The following is a 19,060-nucleotide window of genomic DNA, read 5'->3' as shown; positions in this document are numbered from 1 at the left end:
AAGCAGAGAGTAGAATAGTGGTTACTATTCTATTGACCGGAGGGAGAGGGGCTAGGGTTAGGGTGATGTTAGCTATAGGTATAAAATTTGTTAGACAGGAGTAAGTTCAAGAGATCTATCATATATTGTGTGATTATATTTAATAACAAGGTACTGCAAACTTGAAAACTGCCATAAGAATAGATTTCAAGTGTTATCACAGAAATGATATATGAGTCTGTAATGCTGTGTTAATTAGCTTAATTTAGCCATCCTGCAATCTATACACCTTTCATAACATGATGTTGTACACCATAAATATATACAACTTTTGTCAATTAAGAAGTGAAATAAAATTTTTTAAAAGAAGGAAAAATATGTCAGTAATGAACGGCCAAAAAGCACATAAAAAATGTTCAACATATCTTTTCATAAGGGAAATACAAATCAAAACTACAATGAGATACCACTTAACCCCAGTCAGAATGGCTTAGATTTAAAAAAAATAATAAAGAATGATCGGTGCTGTTGAGGCTGGGGTAAAAAGGGAACCCTCCTACACTGTTGGTGGAAATATAAATTAGTACAGCCACTGAGGAGAACAATATGGAGTTTCTTCAGAAACCTACAGATAAAACTACCAAATGACACAGCAATTCAACCCAGGTATCTACCCAAAGGACAGGGAAAACCTTCAGTTGGAAAAACACTTGCACACCCATGTTTATTGCAGCATTATTCACAATTGTGAGGACAGAATCAACCCAAATGTTGAAGGACAGATGAGTGGATTGAAAAAAATGTGGTACATGTACACTATGGAATACTACTCAGCAATGAAAAGCAATGAGACCCTGACATCTGATTCAAAGCGTACAAATATAGAAGATTTAATGCTAAGCAAAGCAAGTCAGACTATGAAAGACAGGTATTGTATGTCCCGACTTAATATATATTGAATGTCTGCACTCTACAGCAGAAAATGAAAGATTGGAAGGTGTAATAGCAGGAGGGCAACTGTAGCTACTAGAGACAGAATAGGTGGGAGTGGGTAATGGAGATAAGAGGAAGAGGACGGGGGAACATCTAATAGACACAAAAATGAAAAAGTTATCTGTTGATGATAATAAATATGGTAATGTCTTTGACTTGACTGCTGTGCACTCTATTCATGCTGGGAAAAAAACATGGTATACACTGTAAAGATGTGCAGTAATGGGAACCAGCAGTTAGCGTAATGGCTATGTTGCTGGACTCCCACATAGTCGACCGCAGTCCGCGTCCCAGACCCGGTGGCTTAAAACTCACGCCGGGCGCGTGTGCGTGCGTGCCCAAGATCCCGAGAGGAGAATGGCGGAGAGGGATTACGGCGTGACCATCCCCTCTGGGGGGTGATTTCTCGCTTTCTGTCTCTCTGTCTCTGTCTGTCTGGCGAGCACACGCGCCCTATAGCGAAAACCTCTCAAAAAAAAAATGTGCAGTAATTAAATGTAAATTAAATAAAAAAGAAACTAAGGGAAGAATATATAGAAACTCTCTCTGTACTATCTCTGCAAATTTTCTGTAAGTCTAAAATTATTCCAAAATAAAAATTTTGTTTTAAAAAAGTATATGTAGATTGAGGTCTTTCTTTTCTGCAAGCCCTTCCTGTTGACTATGATTTCCCCATGATTAAGCAAGACACTTTTCTAGGGCAGGTGGGGTTAGGTTTTTCTCATTTACATGTGATTATAGTACCTGCTAGGGAAGTCTGGGTGATATCCAGTGGAATGCTTCGTGCAGGCTACAGCTTCTGTGGAACTGGCCAAGAGCCCCTTTTCTTGCTCATAATTGCCTTGAGGTAATAAAATGTAAATGGCAAGATAAGACTACATGTGCTAAAGCTTCTTTGATGAAAGAGGATAAGAGATTAGTGGTTTTAAAGAGCAATAAAATAGCTGTCAACCACATCCCCCTCAAGTTTTCATTAATGACTTCATTCCATTTTTTGCATCAGTCTGGATCAGAATGCTGATTTTTGCTTTAGTGGGCAAAATGTGTCTGTGCACATGTGTATGCACATATGCGATCATATATTCACATGTGTGCATATGTGTATATGCATACTATTCTCTTTGTGGACAATCATGAAAGTGCCACCAACTAACATTATCTTTTTTTTTAAAGTTTCTTTCTTTCGTGAGCCAGTGAGACAGAAAGAGAGGACGGCAGAGACAGAAAACCAACAGGATCTCAATGCCATGATTCACCCCCAGCCTCAGCAGGCCTCAGATCATGGACATGCATGCCTGGCCTATTCAAGGAGGTCTCCAGACACAAATCCAAAAATTTCCCACATGGGCCAGCCTCACAAAGCATCTTTCTTTACTGCTGCACCACTGTCCTAACATAACACCTTAACATAACATAACCTTAATGAAATTTCCTTTGGCTCCCATCACTGGAAGCCCCTATAAAATCTTGGGGCAAGGTTGGTTGGTTGTTTTTGAAGATGTTGTTTTGATGCTCTTTGGGACAAGCTGAGGATAGTTACTAGAATAGTGTTGACTTTTCTATCCCAGGGAACTGGTGATCTGTGGTTGCAGGAGGCAGTGAAAGGAGGGAATCAAGGACCGCCGCCTTATAGAAATGTGTGCCTAGGCCCGGCACACACTCACGACTCAGGTGCCAACCTCAGAGCACATGCTGCTTAGATTGGGGTTGATTACAGCTTCCTTCAACCTCCAGGCTGGGCCAAGAGAGGCTGTCTGCCACAGGACTGGAAGCCATAAGTATTTGTGTGTGTGTGTGTGTGTAAAAAAGTGTTGGAGCTGAAGGACCAGCAGTTAGCATAATGGCTATGTTGCTGAACTCCCATGTAGCCAACTATGGTTTGAGTCCCAGACCTGGTGGCTTAAACTCATGCCAGGTGCAGTGTGTGAGTGCCCAAGATCACGATAGGAGAATGGAGGAGAAGGAATTGTGGTGTGGCCATCCTCCCGGGGTTGATTTCTCACTTTCTGTCTCTCTCTGTCTTTCTGGCGAGTGCATGCACCCTATAGCAAAAACCTCTCCAAAAAAAAAAAAAAACAGTTGGAGCTGAGCAGTAAAATTACTGCAATCTCTGTGAAAAATTGTCAACACTTTAAACAAGTAAAAGACAATCTTCTGAGGTCAGCAATGGAAACAAACCCTGAGACAAGATGTATGATCTTCAGACCAATTCTTGCTCCTCAAGGTCATATTCCATAGATCTTCAACCGTGGCTTCCTTTTTTAAAAACCTTTTGATGAAGAATGAAAATTAAACCAAGGACCAGACAGTGGCACGGTGGTAACTCAGTGCTCTGCAAGGCTGACCCACATGGGAAGAAGGCTCCAGATTCGCATCCCAAGACCTCCCAGAACATGCCAGGCATGCGATACTCATGATCCAGGACTGGCTGGGGCTAGGCTTGGGTCATGATATGGGGGCCCTACAGGCAATATCTGTTTGTCTGTCTCTGTCTCTTTCACTCATGAAAGAAATGAATTAATTCACAATTAAATATAAAACCAGAGCAGCCTTTATTTTTATTTTTTTTCTTCATTTTGTTATAGGGCTCATGTGCTCATCAGAGAGAGACAGAAAGAGAGAGTGATAGAGGGCAAAGTGAGAAATTGCCCCAGCTGACCAGTTCTGACTGGTTCGAACCAATTTTGACTGGTTCAAACCACTTCTGAGAGGTTCTGCCCAGTTCTGGTTCACTGGTTCAAAAGGGTTCTAACACGCAAGTGTCAAGCAAGTGACATACAAGTGACATGTGAGTAACATGAGAGTTACATGGCTGTGACATGTGAATGATATGAGAGTTACACAACTGTGACGTGTGACATGAGACTGACATTCAACTGACAAGCCTTGATGTGCCTGCTTAATGCACCTTGCATGCCTGTAACATATGTGTGACATCCCTGTCCCATGGGAGTGACATTCATGTGACATGACTGTAATATGTGATTGGCATGCTAATGAGATGTGAGTGACATGCCTGTATGACTGAGATGAGGGGATTACTAAGGGTTCAGCTGAATCTAACAGCCTCTGCTCCGATGTGTCTGTAACGGCCTTCTTCAGAAGGAACTCCAATGAAATTAGAAGCAGGTGCATTGGCTTGACGAACCCAGCAGGTGGCACCCTGCTCTAACTACTAGAGACCTGGTTTGCAATGTGGTTTGGCATAAGGTCCTGTGGTCAGAGTGAGGAAGGAGTTGGCTTATTTAATTTCCCAACCACAGAAAGAAAGTCATTTGTAGAAAAATATCAGTTGCCCACAAGAGATGATTCTTGTCATGTACTGGGTAAGCCCAGGCTAGCTTCTCTATATCCTCTCCCTCCCCCTTCTTCTCCTGTATCCTCTTCCTCTTAGGTGCACAGTCACCCCCCGACCCTATGCACACACACACACACACACACACTTCTCAGTTACTGTCTTGGATGTCAAGAGTATACATTGAATTAGCATTTTTTTTCCCTTTGTCTAGTGTCAAGTAGAATTAGGGTGGAATCTCTTTGGGAGAAAAGAAGTCAATTCTTGAGTATTCCAACATGTCAGTCAGGATAGACTTCCAATGAACCACGAATCCCAATGGCTTGAAACAAAGGCTTATTTCTAGCTCATCCTATATGTCTACCAGCTGCAGCCCTGCTATATGCTTACTAGACTTCGGACCCAGATAGAGCAGCCACAATCTAGAGCATAAACAGTCCCCATGGCAGAGAGGAAAGAGCATCGTGAACAGTGACTCTTAGCATTTATTTTTATGGCTAAAGCCAGTCACCAGGCCAGGGCTGCTTTCATCAATGGAGCAAGGAAGCATCCTCCCTGGGGAGGAGGGCAAAGGTAGTGAACTGTTAACAGTACCACAGCCCACCTTGCCCAGGTGAAGAGGTTCTCAGATTGTCTACCCATTGGCATTTCAGATCCTGTTTTTGACCTGTGAGTACCATCCTAGACAACCCAACCAACCTTAATCATCCTTCCCTGTGTGCCAAGAACTTCTGTGCACTGAGGAAAAGGAAGAAACCAAAAGTTAGAAAGACCTTTGCCTGTCACAGACTTAGAATCCAGTGAGAAAGAAAAATGCAGGCTGAAAATAAAGCATATCACTGGCTTTGTGTCCTGGGTCAGCAGAGACAGAAAAAATGCACTAGAAAGGAAGAACCCCAGAAACGTAAGAAACCAGGCTCTGCTATACTAAGCAAAGAAATGTAAGATCTCTATCACAACCACACAGGGAGAAAATCTATATTTATGTGGAGAGAATTTATATTTATATAGAGAATCTATATTTATATAGATTCTTGGCACTGACCACTGACTTGATTTTTTTCAAAAAATATTTATTCACTTATTTCTTCCATGAGTGAGAGATACAGAGAAAGAAAGCTAGAGAGCTAGGCCGCTCAACAGAGTCCTGACACCATGATCACATCCAGCCCCAGCCAGCCAGGATCATGGGTACACATGTGCTTGGTGTACTCAGAGAAGTCCCTAGACACAAATCCAGAACTTACTCATGTGGGCCAGCCTCTTACAGTGTCTCATTTTACCGCTGTGCCACTGTCTGGCCCTATGTACTTCATCATTTTGAACACTTATTCCTTGTCTATATGGACCAGGTGGTGTACGACATATAGGAGTCAGAGGAAAGTGGTGAATGTTCCTGTGCTCAAGGAGCTCAGTGGACGGAGGGACAGAACAGTGGCTATTCTATTCCAAAACAGTAGAATCAGGGCTAGGACAGGATCTTTCTGAATAGAGATGTGCACCTGGAATACAGAATTAGAAGTGTCAGGGAAGAAATAAACCAGTTTCAGAAGTCCTAAAAAGATTAGACAGGTGGGTAGTTTAGGAAAAGGTACATTAGGGACAAGGAGTAGCTTGTTAGAAGGAGAAAAAGAGTATATTATTGAAAATAATAATAATAAATTATTCATGGCTTATAACTGGAGGAGTAGAGTGTTTGCATAGAGAGGAGGAGGAGAGTGGAATGACGGAGTAGAGGAGCCTTGGGAGCTTTCTCAGAGAAAGGCTAAAGTGTGAATGGTTTTTGAAGTCATGTCAACAACTTTGGACATTAGGGGACTAGACAATGGAACAGTTTAAAATGAGACACTCTACAAAGATGACCCATGTGGGAGGGTTCCATGTTTATATCCAAAGACTTCTCTAAGTGCACCAGACATATGCATGCTTGTGATTCAGGAATGGCTGAGACTGAGTGGATTGCAGTGTCAAGACTGTGTTGGAGATAATTTGTCTGTCCCTGACTCTCTTAATCATGGAAGAAATAAATAAATAGTTCTGGGGAAAAAAATAAAAAGAAGAGAGAGAGAAGAGAGAGAAGAAAGAAAAAGAAAGAGAAATAAATAAATAAATAAATAAATAAATAAATAAATAAATAAATGATGGAAGGAAGAAAGAAAGAAAAAGAAAAAGACATGAACTTTATCCTGTGACCTGTGTGGGGGAGAGTGGAGTGGAAGGGAACCACTGATGGTTTGAACATAGAGTGACTGGTTACCATGGCTACAACGCACTGGGCTGCCCCTTCCTTTCTTACTCAGCTCAGCAGCAAGAGAGATGGTGGGTGGTGTATTTGTATATCATCTGCTGAGTATATGAAAAGCCAATCACATCCAGGGTGGCACTTGCTTAGTGCCCTGTGAGCCCTGGCCCCAACTATCTGTCACTGGGTCACCATCTGTGGCTATAACTTCACTTTCTGCTTCTGTAGCTACTTCCCCATGAAGGTTTCTATGGCCAGAGAGTAGGGCACTGACTAGACAGACTTGTCCGGCTTGTGCTATCTGCAAACTTATCTGTTGAGCCCTCTCTCAAACACCATTACCGAAGCCTCTTTCTCTGACCTGAGAAATGGTTTCACACTCAGCTCTCCATCATGGTCCCAAAACCTAGGGAACCATCAGGCTCCCCAGTGGTAGTGTCATAGATGAGCATGTCTTTTAGCCTCAACCATCTTCTCTGAAAGAGACTTACTGCTCCACTATGGCCACTCTGACTATTCCTTCAGGTGAAGGTTGTGCCCACTGAGCTTAGTAGACCAATGAAAAACTCTGCTTAATCAAACTTAGATTAAGCTCCTGAACGTTCTCTTAGTCTTATCTGTGTACTTCTTGTAAAATCCATTTTAAACAAAGAACCTTGCTAAATCAGTGAAAACACCCCACACTTGGTCACCCTTGATATCTAATTGGATTCCTCATCCTCCACCAGCTCCCAGGTAAAGTCTGAACATCCTGGCTTATCCTCAGCAAGAATTTTGTTAGGTTGGCTTAGTCACAATCTCCCTTATCCCTGATACTTCCTCTTAGTAATTTTCCATCCACTGACCCATCCTGCTCCTTGGCTATAAATTTCCACTTGCCCATGGTAGAGTCCAATCTCTTCCTAGTGGCAAAAATTGATCTCTACATCTATTGAAATAGTCCTGAATAGAGTCTTCCTTACCATGTCTTGACAAATGCATTTGATTTTTTGTTCTCTAACCCCAGGAAATCATTCCAAGAATTCCAGGAAAAAGAATGAAATTAAGAAATGATCATCTCGTTTAGATGGTACACTTTTCAGGGGCTTCTATATAGAACAGATTTTTTAAAAAGTTTATACCCTTAGTTGCCCATCCCCAAAGGAGCTTTCTTTCTTATGCTATTCCAGAATCTGCTTTTTAAAATTGACCATCAGTTAGCCAGGCAACCAATCAGTAAACCAGTTAGTCAACAACTCAATTAACCAGCTAGTTGGGTTATTCAGTGAACTGACCAGTTACGGAGCTAGTCTGTCAGCTCATTTCTTATTTATATACTCACCTATTTTCTTCTTCCTTCTCTTACTTGCTCATTCACTGACTCACTCACACAGCAGCACCCTTTCATAGTTAGACCACCCATTCAGCAACTATTCAGAGTATCTGAGTACCAGTTTTTGTTTTTTTTTTTTGAGAGATTTTCATTGTAGGGCACGTGCGCTCGCCAGACAGACAGAGAGAGACATAGAGACAGAAAGCGAGAAATCACCCCCCAGGGGGGATGGTCACGCCGCAATCCCTTCTCCTCCATTCTCCTCTCGGGATCTTGGGCACGCACGCACACGCGCCCGGCGTGAGTTTAAAGCCAACGGGTCCGGGACACAAACCGCAGTCGACTACGTGGGAGTCCAGCGACATAGCCATTACGCTAACTGCAGGATCCCCTGAGTACCAGTTTTTACAAGTTCTGTCCTGAACATCCCTCTTTCCTTAGGAGGCTTGTGCTTTGGGTGTAAAGATAAAGCACTTGCACACACACACACACACCCATGTGCACACACGTACACACACACACAAACACACATCCATATACAAAACATCCAGACACTGGCCCTTTTTCAGGCTACAGATGACTTCAGCATAGATCTTCAAGACTGAGAGACATAAAGGCAATGTGTGTGGTTGGTGTAAAAGGGAGAGCTACTTAAGCATGAACTTGAACCTGAAAAGACAGGCTAGTCCAACAAGCAACCTGGAACCGCATGGGTTCTGCCTGTTAAACAAAATCTGACTATGAGTTTACTATTCACTTCAACCTATTCATTTATAAGTCATCTGCTCATGCATTCATGCGTCCATTTGTTTGTGTTTATGGAGTAGATACACGTACTTTGTTAATGTAAAGAAATATATGATAAGTACATGTATATATGAGACTGAAAGAGTTCCTACCCTCAAGAAACTTGAATTTGGAGCTAAGATAATTATACACACATTTTATAATTTATATGTGTGCCAAGTCAAAACAGTATATGAAAAGTGTTCCAAACATACATAAATAAAAAAACTGTAGGCATTGGGTAGAGAAGAAAAACCTCATCTTATGGCAAAAGAGGTCATGGAGAAAGAGGTCATGCTGAAATGCTATTTAAGATGGTTCCTGAAGACTGAATCTCACTGGAAATTTGGGAGTAGAGTGTCATCACAGATTGAGTACTTCAAGGCGGGAAAATATGAGGTGAGTTTTGGAAACAGCAATACTCCTGTCTAGAGCTGTGTTAAGAAGTGGTGGGAGCTAAGACAGGAATGATAGGTGGTAGCAGCTTGTTCAGGATCTTTAATCAGTTTGCATTTCCTCTCCTTCAAGTACTCCGAATACTCTTACTTGTAAGTCCTCGCACAATTTGTACTTCAGGCTAAACCAGGGATAATGACTACCTGCAAACATGTGACCACTTATCCTTCTCATTAGCAGACATCCTTAATTAGTGAAGGCATTCTTTCTGGTTGATTCTAAATTCAACTTCAAGATTCTCAATTCACTATTGATCCCATGAGGAAAAAAAGAGGTAACTTTTTACATTTAGAAGTGATTAGTGGTCAGCAGAACCTTAGAGATAATTTTAGAAATCTCCCCATGTTGAAGAACAGGGAAACTGAGGCCCAGGGAAGCTGAGGGATGTGCCCAATATCTTACAACCAGTCAAGAACAAGTAATACCAGAGCTATTTCCCTGCTCCCCAACTCTCTCCCTGTCTCCAGTTACAATTGTGTCACGTCATCAGAAAGAGTGACTATGCTTTAGCTCCACTCGACTTCCTGATCTGACACTCTGATGCTCTTCCCAGATGGAGACAGGCAAGTTGCCACTCACCCTCACCCTTCCACTGCCAGCATTCAATTTCATGTTTGACAACCTAGTTCTATTGAACTCTCTTGCCAGTCTAGAACTTGTTTGCCCCTTTATAAAACTCATAGCACAGCTAAGGGACTCCTCGGAACATATCATAGCAGGACAAAGGATCGAGGGAGGAGACCAATTAACCACATAGTTCTGAAAATTCATCTTCTCAATCTTCTGTCTCCATGGGACTACTTGTAATAGCATACAGAATACCTGACATCAGAATCTAACAGCTTATTTGCAAACAGATAAATTAGAGGGTAAAATGATTCATGTTTCAAAAGGGTTTCCCACATTAATAAAAGGTCACGAGGTCTCCTTAAGTAGCATCTTCTCAAGTGTTTGTTGACAGACGGTTAAGTAATTAGTGGAGGGAGAAACTCGAAACTAAAATGTTTTAAGCCATGACTACTGGTTAAGTATCAACCAGAAATTATGGTAAAACAAAGGTGACAAGATTATGATTTTTAAAATTAGATTCCACTTGCTCAGTTTCAAATTTTCACTTTACTGGTCAGACAGCTGAAATACAGGAAACTTGGTAGCCCCAAACCTCCACTGCCTCCTAAAAGACTCTCATGATTAACACAGAGGACTCCTTTTTTGTTTTGTCTTGTTTCCTTCTTAGAAATAGGGTGAAAAATATGTCCCATTTTTCTCCAGATGGAGCCATCAACATCTCTTTTATTTATTTCCCCCAAAGCCCAGAGATAAAAGCGAAGATGTGTTTGGCTGAAGAGTTACATGATTAGTATTATTTCTAGCAGGGTCCCCTCCCAGTGCTGGTTCTCTCCATCCCAGTCATCCATTGTTTGCCTGCTGGGTGGAGTTGAAGTGTCTCAAGCTTTGACTCACCTTTAGAAATGAGTCTCACCTGTGCCCTCCCTTCCCTGATGGAGTCCCAGGCACACACCTGCTTTCAGGTGCTGCTCCTCCGAGCAGGAAGACTAGAGCCTGGCTTCCTGTTTTCAGTACAACATGATCTAGCAAAGCTAACAGAACAGATGCAGGATCCTTTACATAGCCCCATGCTAGGCTGGGGTGAAGAGGATGGAAGCAGGGACTAGAATTGTCCTTCCACATAGCTTCTCAGGGCCTGCCTTACCTGGAAGGGTTGTTTATGTGGGATGATTTGACAGTGCCAAGAAGTCTCCCTTCCTCCACTGAAAAAATAATCCATTGTCCCAGCCAAGCAGGGTGAATGCAAATCAGACATTACAGATTTCAGAGACTTAAGTCAGCCCTCCATTTGGAATTTTGCATCCAGCCACCATCAGGCCCAAGGGTTTTCTCATCTATAAAATGCATAATACAATGAACTTTCTTCGTAGGCTATTGTGAAGATTGTATATGGACTTAATCTATACGGTTCGATGACTAATGAAAGTGCACCTACTTTGCAGTGTGGGGTGCTAATGAATTTTAAATGTTGAATCTGTAAAGAATAATGACTTTATTTAGGGTATTAGTAAATGTAAATAAAAATTTTACAAACTGAAGAAAAAAAAAGAGTCTTGATCCAGGAACTACAAGTTCATATAGAAAAATCAAACTATTGTTTTAAAAGAAAGGGGCAAAAGTGAGGGTCTATAAAAAAATAGTTGTTTTAAGTTATTATAAATTTTTAAAGAGAGGTCTCAACCTCTCTGGCACAGTTGATGGTGTACTGAACTGTAGTGGTGGAAGCCACATGACTGGCCATGGATTTGGATCCCAGGTCAACCTGAAAAACCCTTGGGAGCACACAAACACACACCCAACATCCAAACAAGCTGGAGGACTGAGGGAAAAGGGATTGTGATAGGACATACTCTCTCTCATGGGCATATATATGCACTCTCCCATGAATTAATTTATATATGTGTGTGTGTGTGTATATATATATATATATATATATATATATATATGTATATATATATAGTAAATGCCAGAGATCACAGGCATGTGCATATGCCAGAGACAGAGACAGAGGAAGAGAGAAAGCACTGCCCGTAGCAGGTTCTGGTCATGCCACAATCCTTTCTTCTCATTTCTTCAACATGTTAGGATCCTGGAAATGCATACATACATGCCCTACAAGTTTTTTAGGCAGGAATCTGAACTGTGGTTAGCCATGTGGTATCTGACTCCCTCTGCACAATGCTTAAACCCTGTGTTTTGGGACTGGCTCAAAAAAAAAAAATTGAGAGGCTTGTGTTAAAGTTAGAAAGGATTGTAGGGATACGTGGCTGATGACAATAAAGAAGGAATGTATCTTAGGTATAAAGAATGTATATGGAGCTAGCAGGTGATACAGTGGTTAATGCACTGCATTCTCTCATGGTTGACCACAGTTTCGATCTCAGACATGGTGGCCTAAAAATCATGCAGGGAGCACATGTATGTGTGCCAAAAATCCCAGGAGGAAAATGGAGAAGAAGAGATTGCAACATAGCCGTCTCCCTGAGGAGTTGATTTCTCACTTTCCCTCTCACTGCCTTTCTCTCCCTCTTTCTGATGAGCTCATGTGCTATGGCAATAACCTTAAAAAAAATCAAGAGGAAAAGAAGCAAAATATTTAAGGGACACAAAAATGAAAAAGTACCTGTTGACAGTAATGTGCATAATAATACCTTTAACTAGACTAATATACAGTGTATTTATGCTGGGAAAATTCATTTCACAAGCTGTAATGATATATAGTGGTTAAATGTATAAAAAATATTATGCATTTTCAACATTATTTATATATAATAGTGACCCCTTATTGATGCTTGCTTGCCACAGTGAAAATAATAAGAATGCATATAAAACAAAATGTCTCATAATGTCTTGGCAACATCATGAGCTGTTTTAGGTGTCTTATTTTACTGGGTTGTCTGAAAAGTCATGATGTATTTTTTTCTGTTTTTCTATGCAAAAATGCATCATGGCTTTTCTGACAACCAACAGATGTCTGGTATGAAGAGGTGAGATAGCTCATTGGTTTACTGTTTTTTAAAGAGAGATTTTTGCTATATGGCACATATGGTCGCCAGAGAGAAATACAGAGAAACAGAAAGCAAGAAACCACCCCTCCTAGAGGGGATAGCCATGCCACAATCTCTTCTTCTTCATTCTCCTCTCAGGATTTTGGGCACACACATAAACACATGCCCGGTGTGAGTTTAAAGCCTCCAGGTCTGGGACTTGAACCATAGTCGACTACGTGGGAGTCCAGCGATGAAACCATTGCACCTTCTGCTGGTCCCAGTATTTTATGAAAGCAACAAGATGTGTGTAAGTTTTTGTTTGTTTATTTGTTGTTATAAACTCTTGGTTCCATTTTTAAACAGGGCTTTGTCATTTTTTTTCCCACGGGGGAAGGGATAAGTCAGTGTCTCTTAGAGGCGAGTGGGAGGACAGACTTCCTGGGAATTTTTTCCAGGAGGATGGCAGAAGGGAAATGAAAGCAAGAAGAGATAGAGACCACCACCAGAGTTATGTCCTACTTCGTCATCAGGGTAGTCTGCTCAGAAGCAGCCCAGAGGCTCGGTCACGTCAGCGGACTGAAAATAGCCATGAAGTCGGGAAACCTGTGACCCACCCACATCTATGACATTACCCTCTGTGTGACCTGGGATGAGACGTATTTTCATTCCAAATCTCAGTTTCTCTTTACAAGATGGGGACAGTGCAGCCAATGGGGAAGGTGAGTGCTACAGTTTAGAAAGGTCCAATGTGTTCAGTACACATGAGGTTGGTTGGTCTTGGATATTTATGACTTAGAGTTCCTTAACGGTCAGCCCTATTTAGGTCTCCATCCCAGCCACCCCTGGAGTATCCCTTGAGAGGACAGTTGTATTATAAGCCAAGTTTTATCACTAGACAGAATTCTTTAAAACAAAGCAAGAGTTATTTGTTGATAAAGAGGCCAATGAGAACATTGGGGGAAATAAGGAGAATTAAAGTTTATTCCAGAGAAGTCATGTGGGTGACTGAGACTTGTGAGGATGAAGTTTTCCATCTCCTCATACACAATACATGCATATTGATGCCTTTTAGATGCCAGGCTCAAGGAAATGTCTTTATCTGTGTCCATGCCAAGACTATCTTGCTGCATATTTCCCTTGTGGAGAGCATGCCTCAGGATGAGCACAGAGAGTGGGAGGGAGGAAGTGAGGGGTGCAGGCAGAGAGGCTGACTGTCTCAGAGAGGGAATGCAGGACTGAAATTTGGAACCCAGAATACATTACATTCTTCATGTTGATAAGCTTGAGAGGAAGAGGAAAAGGCAGAGATGACCTGGTCCTGAGGGGGAAATCAAGGGAAGGGTTCACTTTTTCTTTTTTTGTTGTTTTGTTTTTGTTTTTGTTTTTGTTTTTGTTTTTGAGAGATTTTCACTGTAGGGCGCGTGTGCTCGCCAGACAGACAGAGAGAGACATAGAGACAGAAAGCGAGAAATCACCCCCCAGGGGGGATGGTCACGCCGCAATCCCTTCTCCTCCATTCTCCTCTCGGGATCTTGGGCACGCACGCACACACGCCCGGCGTGAGTTTTAAGCCACCGGGTCTGGGACACGAACCATGGTCGACTACGTGGGAGTCCAGTGACATAACCATTACGCTAACTGCTGGTTCCCACTTTTTCGTGTTTTTTTGAGAGGTTTTTTCGCTATAGGGCACATGCGCTCGCCAGACAGACAGACAGAGACATAGAGACAGAAAGCGAGAAATCACCCCCCAGGGGGGATGGTCACGCCGCAATCCCTTCTGCTCCATTCTCCTCTCAGGATCTTGGGCACACACGCACACGCGCCTGGTATGAATTTTAAGCCACCGGGTCCAGGACGCAAACCACAGTCGACTACGTGGGAGTCCAGCGACATAGCCATTACGCTAACTGCTGGTCCAAGGGAAGGGTTCACTTTTAAGTGAGGTAGACCCTGAAAAAAAAAATATGTAGTGTTCAGGCTACCATATGACAGAAATCTCAGAAAAAATGATTAGTCAGGATCCTCACCCAGTGATAATCACTTGTCCGCTGTGGAGACACTGGTCCTTGTGAGGTAGAAGAAATGAGCCCTGGGCCAGGGCTTCTGCCTGGCTCCACCCTGCTCACTGCATACTGTCAAGCAAGTCATTTAGTTTCCTTGGGCCTGCTTTTTTAAACTGTAAAATCAGATTTACACCACACAACAGCATTGTCATGAGAATTAAAGGAAGCGAGGGCACTGGAAGATGTTTCAGAAAGTGTTTGAGGTAGCTCTCTCATTTCTCAGGCAATTCCACACTTTGCTCTGATAATGACGAATGTGCACATTGCCAGCCTTGGGTCAGGTAGGTTCTCAAAGTCTGAGGCAGTGGTCCAGACTGGATCAGTCCAGAGAGGCCCTGCCTTTCTCCACCCCAAGGGCTAAGAGGCTCCATGGATGACCAGTTCTCTTTATTCCCATTTAGATAGGTCCCTAAGTAGGTTTGCTAGATGTAGAAAATAAAAATAGAGCCTGCCCAGGTAAATATGAATTTCAGGCTAACAAGAGGCATATTTAGCACAAGTATATCTCATATAATATTTGGAATATATTTATAATTTTAAAATTAACTGGGTGCACTATATTTTATATGCTAAGCTTACTAGAGACCAAATGCTCTCTCACCCTCCTTGACTGTAACTAATATCCACCAGCAGCTCGATTCCTGATGGGCAGGCAGGAAGCAGTACCACAGCAAGTCAGCACCCCATTCACATCATCTTCTACTTGTGCTCCAGGAAAACCTTGTATTGGGTCATCATCAGCAAAAGATATGACTTTTCCAACTACCTACTAGAATGCTTACATCCCCAACCTCCACCCTATTAGGAAACACATGGGCACTGTGTACTGACAACAGGTCAGTGAGAGGTGGCACCTATGGCTTGGCATTGAATTCATCCTCCATAATCTTTAAGGATTTGAGTTCTTTGAATTTCCCAGAGCTAAATTCAAATCCCACCTATGCTGCTGACTACCTTTCTCAGTCTCACTTTTCTCATACAAAATTCAGGAACAATGACATTGTCCATAGGGACTATAAAGATAAAATTAAATGACGGCCATCTCACTGCAAGGCACAGTAAGTTCTCAATAAACAGCAGCAATAGTCACTGAGGGCAATGCTAATATTATTATCAAAATTGTCCCAAACTTGAATTCCTCCCCCTTTCTCCTTCCTCATTAATTTAATTGGGGGGAGGGAGTAAAGTATGACTTTATTTTGGTGCCAATAAATTTGAAGTTCACACAGGTTTATTTTTTCATATTTAATCTCTGTATATATTGATGTTGTATAACATGGCTTTTCCCAGCATGAATACAGTGCATAGTAGTCAAGTCAAAGACATTACCATATACATTACCTCAGTATGTCTTTTAACTCGCAGGCTACAAACAGCTCCTCAAATATATTCTATTTTTAAAGGCTCTTGGATCCTTCACTTCAAACAAAGATCTTCGGTGGGTTCAGTCAGTTCAGATATGGGGCTCTGGAATGCTGAAATATCTGGTAGGTGGTTTCCATCAAAACAGGCCAGTAAAGCAAGTCCCTGGAGGAAGTGCAGGTGGGAGAAGTGGGTGAGGAATTATCTGGGAGGTGGTAATCGGGGCCACACCAAGGGCCTGGGGCAGGTTGGGGGCCCTTATAAAGATTCTAGGAGAGGCTGCTGACAGACCTGCGCTCAGCCTGCTCTCCCAGGGTCCAACTTGCCCCTTCTGGTAAGTGGGATTGCATCTATTCTCTTGGGATCTCCTGGGCTCTTTTCTTCTTCTTGAACTGCCTTGAGCAGCTAAGCCAAACTCCTCTCCTGTTCTTGGGTAATCTGGGAAGTGGCCTCAGTCTCTTGACAATTAAAGAATGTCTTCTCATTGTTACCTAGGAAACTCAATCTCCATTTCATATCAATTCTGGGTATGACTTATTTCTTAATTATAGGTTTGACTCTCTGAAAGGGGACTTGCCTTCTCTCATGGAGAGGGAGATATTTTGAGCTGTAACATTTCATAGCAATGCTGAGCCTCCTCTAGGGTGCCTCATACCCTATTGCACCTTTTGATCCTACCAACAAGTTTTAAACACTGCCTTTGGATTTACAGAAATAGGAATGTTGAATATTGTATTTTGTACTAAGCAGCTTCCATGTCTCACATTTGCATTATCACCTCTTCACTTTCTGGAGCCTATACTTCCTATTTATAACCAATTTAGAAGATGAGGAACATTGTCTACAAAAAAAAAAGATAGAGACACACATCAGAGCTGGGAAGGCCTCATAAACCTTACAGACCAGCATCTTCCAGATAAGGGAATGGAGAAAATCCAGAGAAGACAGATTGCCCAGAGGTATGCCTGGCCAGTGAGAGGCAGGTTTGCTTCTGAGCCCTCTTAGCTAGTGCTCATTCCTTTGAATCAGGTTCTCTTGATAAAACACCCCTCTGTGGTCCTTTGCCTTCAGTGATCTACTTGGTCCTCAAGTTCTCCAGTTCTCCAAGGAGGGCAAGAACCACTAACCTATGGCCACTTTAAATGACTTGCCTTAGCATCCCATGGTATGTCAGGGATGGAGTGGGGATTACAACTCAGGCCTCTGCATTCATGGTACATCCTTTCTCCAGCTGCTTCACTTATATGCCATGGCATTTCTCTCTAAGACAGAGACTCTTCTGGGCCTCTCCCTTGCACCCTTGCCTCCTCTCCCATATTCATTGTCAGCATTTTCCAAGGTAGTTGATTCATACTGCCCAGATCTATCAGCTAAGATTGCATCCTTTGATCTCATAAAATGTCTGATCTACATTTCAATCTTCAACTCAGCACCTACCTTATTTCCTGGTAAGACTGAGAAGTACATTACATATTCAGTTAAGTCAGGAGTCCATGGGAGGGTCAAGAAATATAGGAAGTCAGGACAGCATACAGGAAGGAAGAAAGGGAGAGAAGACACATGAGTGTGTATGTGAATTAATCCATTAATAAATTGGAGGCTGTTAATCACCTATCATGTCCTTGACTGTTGGAGGAAAACACTCCTCTAGGAGTCAGAGGGAGGAGAGGTGGGAAAGCCCTTCTCATGGTGTCCCTGTGCAGGTTTCTTTCAGGCTCACCTGTTCCTGGAGCAATGTCTTCCCAACAGCAACAGCAGTGCCTACCCCAGAAGGCTCAGCAGCAGCAAGTGAAGCAGCCCTGCCAACCACCCCCTGTCAAATGTCAAGAGACGTGTACACCCAAAACCAAGGATCCATGTGCTCCTCAGGCCAAGAAGCAATGCCCACCCAAGGGCACAACCATTCCAGCCCAGCAGAAGTGTTCTGCAGCCCAGCAGGCCCCTAAGAGTAAACTGAAGTAAGGATGGACTGGAAATTGGCACCTGCCCACCATCCAGGCGACTAGATGGAGCCTTTTCTTCTACCTACCCCTCTTCCCTCCAGCTTTAGGAGTTGCCCACTCCCATTTCTTCCTAATCAGGACTCAGTGAAGCAGTGTAAAGATTTCTTTCCATTAAACACCCCATCATTTACATCCCCTGATGCTCTCACAGGTGGACATGGGAAAGACTTCACCCTCTCCAACCTCCAGCTTGGTCACTGCTATGGCTGAATCTATGTCTCAAAGCAAAGAGGGTATCTGGGCTTCTTCTGGGGTTCCACCCTGACACATGAGGACACCAGAGACTGATCCACAGCTTCTGTCTCATTATTCTCCTCAACACTTTCCTCTCTGACTTCTCTCCTATTTCCTTCTCTAATAAATTTATGCTTCATGTAATAAATTTGTCTGTTTCTTGGGTCAACTGCCCTTCCTCACTCCCATTCTCATTCTGCAGTCCATTCATTGGTTCAAAGGCAATGTTTTGGGGAAATGAGGCACAGGACATATGCACTCCAGAGTTCAGGAAGTCATCCTCATGGGCAGGTACTTTCTGGTAGCTAATGATGGGGGAGGTTCAGATCCTGATACATTTCAGGTAAAGACGTAGAGGTGAGGACAAGCCCAGGCACCAGTTGGCAAGAGTTGAGAGACTTGGTTAACTGATTCCATTTAGGGAAGGTCAATTGGTGGTGAAGTTTAGCACCTCCCATTAGAAGCTCAGCCCCCTTGATGAATGTGGTTTTACCTTGGAAGTTGTCATTCTGAAAAAGCAGCCAAAGCATACATAAATGACTTGAATATTATAAAACATGTCTACAAATACATGTAGATGATTTTTCATGTATTTGTTTATTTATTGTTTATTCTTTAACTCACTCATTCACATACTTAACCAGTCACTCAACTAATATTTAACAAATTCTAGAATGAGCTAAGGTTTTCACTCTGCCATGTCATGTTTTCCAGAGCTATCCTGAGACATCCTATCCCAAATCCCATCTATTCTTTGGAAGGAAAAGTCAAA

The 19,060-nt window shown here is 42.5% G+C and overlaps 1 protein-coding gene across 1 annotated transcript; it reads left to right on the top strand.

The window, feature by feature from the left end:
- The first annotated feature begins 17,785 nt into the window (after nt 1–17,785).
- SPRR4 (small proline rich protein 4) lies at nt 17,786–18,013 on the top strand. Its single transcript, XM_027776300.1, has one exon. The coding sequence runs from the start codon at nt 17,786–17,788 to the stop codon at nt 18,011–18,013; it is 228 nt and encodes a 75-aa protein (XP_027632101.1).
- Nucleotides 18,014–19,060: the final 1,047 nt, after the last annotated feature.

Source organism: Tupaia chinensis, unplaced genomic scaffold, assembly GCF_000334495.1.
Source record: "Tupaia chinensis unplaced genomic scaffold, TupChi_1.0 Scaffold000659_1, whole genome shotgun sequence".
Lineage (NCBI taxonomy): Eukaryota > Metazoa > Chordata > Mammalia > Scandentia > Tupaiidae > Tupaia > Tupaia belangeri.
This window is presented reverse-complemented; position numbering and strand designations above follow the sequence as displayed.

Excerpts from the sequence above, each read along its gene's own strand:
- SPRR4 (XM_027776300.1), top strand. The coding sequence starts at position 17,786 with ATGTCTTCCCAACAGCAACAGCAGTGCCTACCCCAGAAGGCTCAGCAG.